At 37.9% G+C, this 6,584-nt stretch overlaps 1 protein-coding gene across 1 annotated transcript; it reads right to left on the reverse strand.

Moving 5' to 3' along the window:
- Positions 1-387: 387 nt before the first annotated feature.
- Positions 388-3,598, reverse strand: LOC113119997 (40S ribosomal protein S27). Its single transcript, XM_026289793.1, has 4 exons — positions 3,491-3,598; positions 2,787-2,895; positions 2,598-2,708; positions 388-609 (listed from the first exon to the last, which is right to left on the reverse strand). The coding sequence occupies exons 1-4, from the start codon at positions 3,494-3,496 to the stop codon at positions 581-583; spliced, it is 255 nt and encodes an 84-aa protein (XP_026145578.1). The 5' UTR covers positions 3,497-3,598; the 3' UTR covers positions 388-580.
- Positions 3,599-6,584: the final 2,986 nt, after the last annotated feature.

Below are 6,584 nucleotides of genomic sequence, written 5' to 3' on the forward strand. Positions count from 1 at the left end.
AAATACTACGGTTCCTGATTAAATGTATACTTCTATTCAGCAAAATGGACACCTTAAAGATTTTTTGTATGTTACAAGAGAATGTTTCAAATAAAATGCACTTTTTAATTTTCTATTCATTAAGGAATCATCAAAAACAGTTCTCATGGAAATTTTAAGCAGCATATTAAAATACTTGCTGTTTAAATGGTTTAAGCATTCATGGTAATGGGTTTTCGAAGCACCATACCTGCATATTATACTGTTTGATTATTTATTTTTTCTCAGAATAGCTTTGGTAAGGGTTGAATACTCAATATTCTGATGAACTAAATCAACCACGTGTGCGAAGCATGACAATTGAAAAAAAAAAAAAAAAAAAAAAAAAAAAAACTCATCACAGCAACACTTTAGCCCAAACATTTTATTGAGAGTGAGACAGAGAGAAAGAGACGTTAGGTTGGAGGGTGTTTCTGTCAGTTCTTCAGACCTCTACGGGTGATTGGATCTACTTCATCTCTTGCTTGAAATAATCAGGCTGCTGTCACTGAGGCCGGTCCGTCTCCTCCCTCTCTCTCAAACAAAGCATCCAGAAAACATCTTAATGCTGCTTCCTTCTGAAGGAACACCCTGGAGAAATCATATTAAAAAGAGAGGTCATTATCAGACACAACAGCGAAGCTCATTAACAACACGAGCATGAATATCACCCCGCAGTGCCCTCAAACATTTGGAAAGCAGCACACATTCTGTTTTTATACTGTAGGTGAAGTTTCATTTCTGTGCCTCCAGTTACAATAAAATGACTTCAAACTGGTCTAAGACATTATTGCCATTAGTTGGACAAAAAGATCACACATCCAACATTTCACTGGTTGAGCCGATGCTCAAATAGGTCTAGAAGCTCTAATAATCAAGCCTCAATCATCCACATGATACTTAGCTGAACATCTATTAAAAATCACCTAAAGGTTTGCAAGAGTTTAAAAGGTCTGAAAGAAATCAGAGAGACTAATACATTGCAGACCTGTGATGATGAATATAATATGCACAACAAGCCCCTAAATTACGGAAAGATTCGATTTATATAAACTGAAGGATAAAGAATGGCCAAGAGTTGGGAGGGGATCAGCATCCAAACTCCCAAAAATGTCTGTAAATGCTGTCATACTCGATGAGAAATTATTTAAATCTATCCTAAACTGAACTCAGAGCAACATTATGTTTGCACCAGTCAGCAGCTGTTAACTTAACGTACTGTCTGTATGGTTCATTTCAATGCTATTCCCAATAGTGCCAGTGTTTACCTGCGTGGCATCATCACAGATCTTCCAGCATCAGTTTAAGCTAAATCACTCATTTCCATTCAAATGACTCTACTAAATTACAGCAATTTACAGTAATGTTATGACTTGAATCAGGCCAACGAATATCCGTGAGATCTCAATCTGCATTTCAAACGGTCCACTTGGCTTATGCTTCATTCCTTACATCAACAGCAGATTTTTCAGGCGGCCTTAAAACAAATGAACATACTTAACATACTTTATTATTATTTACATTATACTATTGTATTTAAATACTTACAGAACTATAGTGAAATTAAAATATATATAGAAGCTATAGTATCAAATACAATTAAGATATTTCTTTTGGATGTAGTATGCAAATTTATGCAATTTCCATGGCTCACGAGTCTCAGGGCACAAAACATAGAAATTTGTATAAATACTATAAAGTTGCATCCCTGATTCTTAGAAAGCAATGCTGAACCTATTTATATTTCAAAATTACATCTACTTAAGTTAACGTCAAGCCTCGAGACAATAACTACAGTAGAATAACAGAAACCCTCAATAGAGGTCGGGATTGTTACGTCACGTCACAATCCATTGCGGGAACCGCAGTACGGAAGTAGATGTACTGTATAATAGAATACGGTAGGTAACGTCGGTCATTTGGTCATTCATTTAGGTTATTTTTTGGAAAATGGTTCAGTATTGCGAACTGCTGTAATCGGTCTAATGATCGTTTTCACCATTTTCCTACTTGGAAAAAGAAAACAAGGAGTGTCTGAAATCACCAACAGGCATCGGATGGTTTTGTTTGTTGAACGATTGTTGTCTCCAAGTTTGATCAGCAGATCTTGCACCCATCCATTTGTGAACTGCAGGTGAGCCTCTAGTGACTTGTCATTTTTTAACTGATCGGAGGTGTAAGCGTTCCCTCCACAGACCAGGTAGGAGGAAATATCAGGGAAACTAAGGCTGGGTAAACTTTCATAATTATTACACCAAACATTGTGTTCATAGGGATCGATCCCAATTATAACCTCGATTTTTTTTTAAGTAGCGTTGTTTTTGGCTTCATTAAGTTTTTCCGTATATGGTATAGCCAACTTTTTTTTTGTCACATTCTATAACTTTTTCTGGAGACACGCCGGCTACACTATCTAATTACAAACCGGCTTTCTATTGCCTCTACAATGGCTGCTGTTACCCACAATGCACCATTCCATGACGTCTACTCCCGAGCTCTATAATATGTGGGTTTATAATACTACCAATTCCACTGTTGCTCCTAAACATATCTGAGTTTGAGTAAAAACACAAACAAACCTTCTGTGAGTCGAGCTTTGCCTCCGGTGGGCTGACACAGCACAGTTGAACAACCAACGCAAAGCACGACTGTCTGTGCGTGGCTGAACACCGTCGTGATCTTATAACATCCTGAAAAACAAGACGGACATTAAGATCATTCAGAAGACAACTAGTCCAATGATCCAGAGTCACGTGCAGGACACTCACCTGGACACTTGACATCCATGAAATAAGAATTGGGGCACTGTACGAGACGCTTCTTCTTGTGCGTCCTCTTCTCCTCCTCGGGGGTCGGGTGCAGCAAATCTTTTGCGAGCTATTAACACAAACAATATCATTTGACATGGAAAAAACCGCCAATAAACACCATTTGTCCAGCAACTTCCCACTATCCAGACAGCATTTTGGCCATAACAGCAGCACACAATGTCCAAAAATATTGTCTAGGTAGGCAGATAATTGTGTTTTGAGAGAGCCATGTAGAGGCCATTGTGTTTTGATCATTTTGAGTTAATTTTGGCAACTCCAGAGAGCTGCACGAAATCTTTTACCGTCATAAAGCAACTGGTAACTCCTCTCAAACATAGGCATTACACAGTTCAGCTGTTTGTAAGTGTTATTTCATAATTTCAGACTATACAACACATAGACACTTAATCGTGCGTCACATTACTGTTAAACGTCCATATTTTTATACTGTGCGCGCGCCGCCATCTTGATGCAGGGCGCGAGCGCATGCTGCCGAGCCATTCAAGACTTAACACTTGTTTTTACTTTCATCTTCGAGTTCATGCGACAACGCGCCTATTAAGGTCAGCCATAAGGACATGTTCTTTAACCCGCTTCGATATTTAGGTCTCAATGTCATGTAAGTGGTCTATATTGACATGTTTTCGCTCTCCGGTACTCACTGGCATGTTGGCGAAGATTAAGCCGCTGCCAGAAAGGAAGTTCCAGGCGGAAACAGACGAATATCATCGGACGAGCGCGGACGTGAGCGGAAGTGCGTCATCGCAAACAGATCGCAGACATATTAGTAGTGGCAGAAGATGTCAATAACAGTAATACAAACGGGGAAAATAAAGTGTTTAATCTTAGGAAAAATACTTATTTTGGCTAAGTTTGACATACATAAATACATCTGTTACCTTTATGTTATTTACTACTAATCATCATGGTTATGATGGCTTACCTTACTGTTTGTGGGCTTTATTGCTATCTATCTATTGTTCTTTTATCTCTCTATTGTTAAATGCTATTCTGTGGTATGAATAATTAATTATTAATTTTTTTTATAGCTAACGTTACAGTTTGAAGAAGATGCGGGGCTACTCTGCAGTTTTATATAATATACTTCTATAATAGGCCTATCCATAATACTTGTATGCCAGTACACATAATAGTTTGAAAATTTTTTAGTTTTTTCTTTCCTTTTATTTTTACTGCACAACATCCTGGTCCCCATTTTGAAAACGTTTTGCCTAGGCTATTTCATTATATTTTATCCAATGTATAATATTGATTATTGCATTCGTCTATTTCAAAGATGTCATGGAAGAGGCAAAGGAGCATTCTTTCATGCTTTGCTCTAAAAGATCAGCTCCCTAAAAAGGTAGCTGGGTCAGAAGAGGAGACTGTGGAGAAGACAGTAGTGGAGGTGGCAGTTAGGGTGCCAGTAGAAGATGGGTCCATGGAAGAGACTGTGGAGGATACCGTAGAGGAAACAGTGGAGAACCCACTGGAAACAGGGGAAAAGGGAAGGTTAAGTAAAGCAGCCACCTATAGGTGTTCCTGAAAGAGTGGTCAACCCGATGGCCCTTCATCACAATGGGAACCACAAGCTCTTTTTACTGGTGCTTAGTCTGCAGACAAGAGAACTCTTGTGTCCATCAAGATGTGAGGGACATAAGCAGGGAGGCTTTCTAAAATAGCTGCATTGGTTTTAGTGCTCCCTCATTCAAATGCATATGCTGAGAGGGTTTTCTGCATGGTGGGATTAAACAAGACCAAAACCAAGAACAGCTTAGCACTTGATGGCTGGCCTGAAACAACAGTGCTTCAAATGGGAGCCACCAACCCCTGGCCTCAAAACCAGCTACCAACACCTACAATAAAAAACACTGACCATTTTCTCTCGCTCTCTCTTACACACACACACACAAACAAATAAATGCTGAATTAAATAAATATTATTTTATTTGTAAGAATATGTGTCATTTAGGAGATCAGACACCCGTCCCCATCAAACCCCTGCGCCATCGCGGCCGGCGCCAAAATCTCACTCTGAACTCAGTTCAAAACTTGAGAGCCCTGTTAATAGACTAAAAATAAAAAGGTGCAGAGACGCAAAAACTGGTTTAACGTGTCCTACATAAATGTTGGAAATATATGGTCAAAGATATCTTTTAAAAATTATCTTTATTTTGTTATCAATTCCTATCTTATAAACAAAAAATACCATGATACTTTTTTTCATTTTAGATTCTACAGTTGTTTTTATAACACATGAATTAATGAGTGATTCTGTTCATGTTACATAAGAGTACTATTAATTTCTTTAACTGTTTAAAGAGGGGGAAAGTAATGAATTCTTGGGTGGAATATGCAGCTGGTGACGGGAAGGTTCTTCTTAGGTGGAAGGTCGTCTCAAGTACGCTGATGTTCATGGAGTTAGCAGAACCCAGGAAGTGGAATCAAGGCTGCTCACTTCCAGCTAATCATGAGAGACAAGAGTCTGCAGATGTGCCCATCCATAGACTTGAGGCTGCTGGGAAGCATCATGGTTCACTGCCACTGCTTTAGCAGCTCCTGATCAGCATTCCACAACAGACAGTTTATCTACAGGGGATCGAGGGCAATTTGCTTACAATAGAATAATGAGTTTGCTGATAGGATCCTGCTGGCTACAAGCCCAGGGTTTTCCAAATATACAAGAGGATGTTCAGTATGATACACTGGGCTGGTTAAAAATAATTGCCTATTATTCTGGTCTGATTATCTCTAACACATATCATTGAATTTTCTTTTCCAAACGAAGTTAAATGGACAAGGTGTGTTTCATCAAATAAGTGCTTTGTGGTCAGGTTATTCACATAGCCACTGAAAATGGCTTTCCTGCAATCTTCGAAAGATCTCTAGTGCATGTGTACACTCAAATGGCTGAAATGGAAGAGTGCCTTTCGGTATGTGAGACAGTTTGATCAATGCCTGCCTATCAGAGGAGCTGAAAACACACACAAGTCATCAGCAGCATGGCACTTATGCAGTCAAATCCTTATGCAAATTCCTATCTTATATTCCTATAAATAAATAAATAAATAAAATAAGACTTTTGGTAAAATGGACAAATGTAATTATTAACATAATAAAATCCCTTTATTCATTTTTGTTCACAATAAGTGTAATAATCAGTGCATGTTTCTTTTCATTTCAACATGGAAAAAAAGTGAAGCACTATACCAATCATCTAGAAATGTACATTCTTTGAAACCTTTGGTAAATTAACTTTTAAAAACCTTAACACACAAATCCCATGGGCCTACGAAAAGGATCTTTTCTAAGATCAAGAAAATTCCTTGAAGAAGAGCGTGAAACAAATAGGCCACATAGAAATAGCTTGGCCACCATCACTTAAAAACATTACTGTTAGCAGATGGGAAATAGGCCTTTTTTAGGCCATTTTTTACATTTAGGTTAGTTAATACGTGCCATTTGACATCTTTTGAAATATTCAGTATAAACGTAATTTAGGCTAAACAACATAACTAACAATGTTGCATATTTCTACATTATATCTATTGGCTCATTGGTATGATTTTCATTTGCAAGAGGTCCCAGATTCAAACACTAAAAGACAAAAAACCTCTGCAATTGTATTTCATTACATGTCTGTCAGATGTTGCAAAGTGTGGTAGTAAGGTAAAGTGGGGAAAAATGCTCTTACATTTACTAAAATACTCATTTACTTACTTACATTTACTAAAAGAATATTTTACTTACCTCACT

This window comes from Carassius auratus, chromosome 19, assembly GCF_003368295.1.
Source record: "Carassius auratus strain Wakin chromosome 19, ASM336829v1, whole genome shotgun sequence".
NCBI classification, from domain to species: Eukaryota; Metazoa; Chordata; class Actinopteri; order Cypriniformes; family Cyprinidae; genus Carassius; species Carassius auratus.

Bases quoted from the DNA above. Each gene is read 5' to 3' on its own strand.
- LOC113119997 (XM_026289793.1), bottom strand. The intron at 2,709-2,786 runs GTGAGTGTCCTG...CTTGTTTTTCAG, and splicing joins CATGGATGTCAAGTGTCCAG to GATGTTATAAGATCACGACG. The intron at 610-2,597 runs GTTTGTTTGTGT...TGATTTCTCCAG, and splicing joins CAAAGCTCGACTCACAGAAG to GGTGTTCCTTCAGAAGGAAG.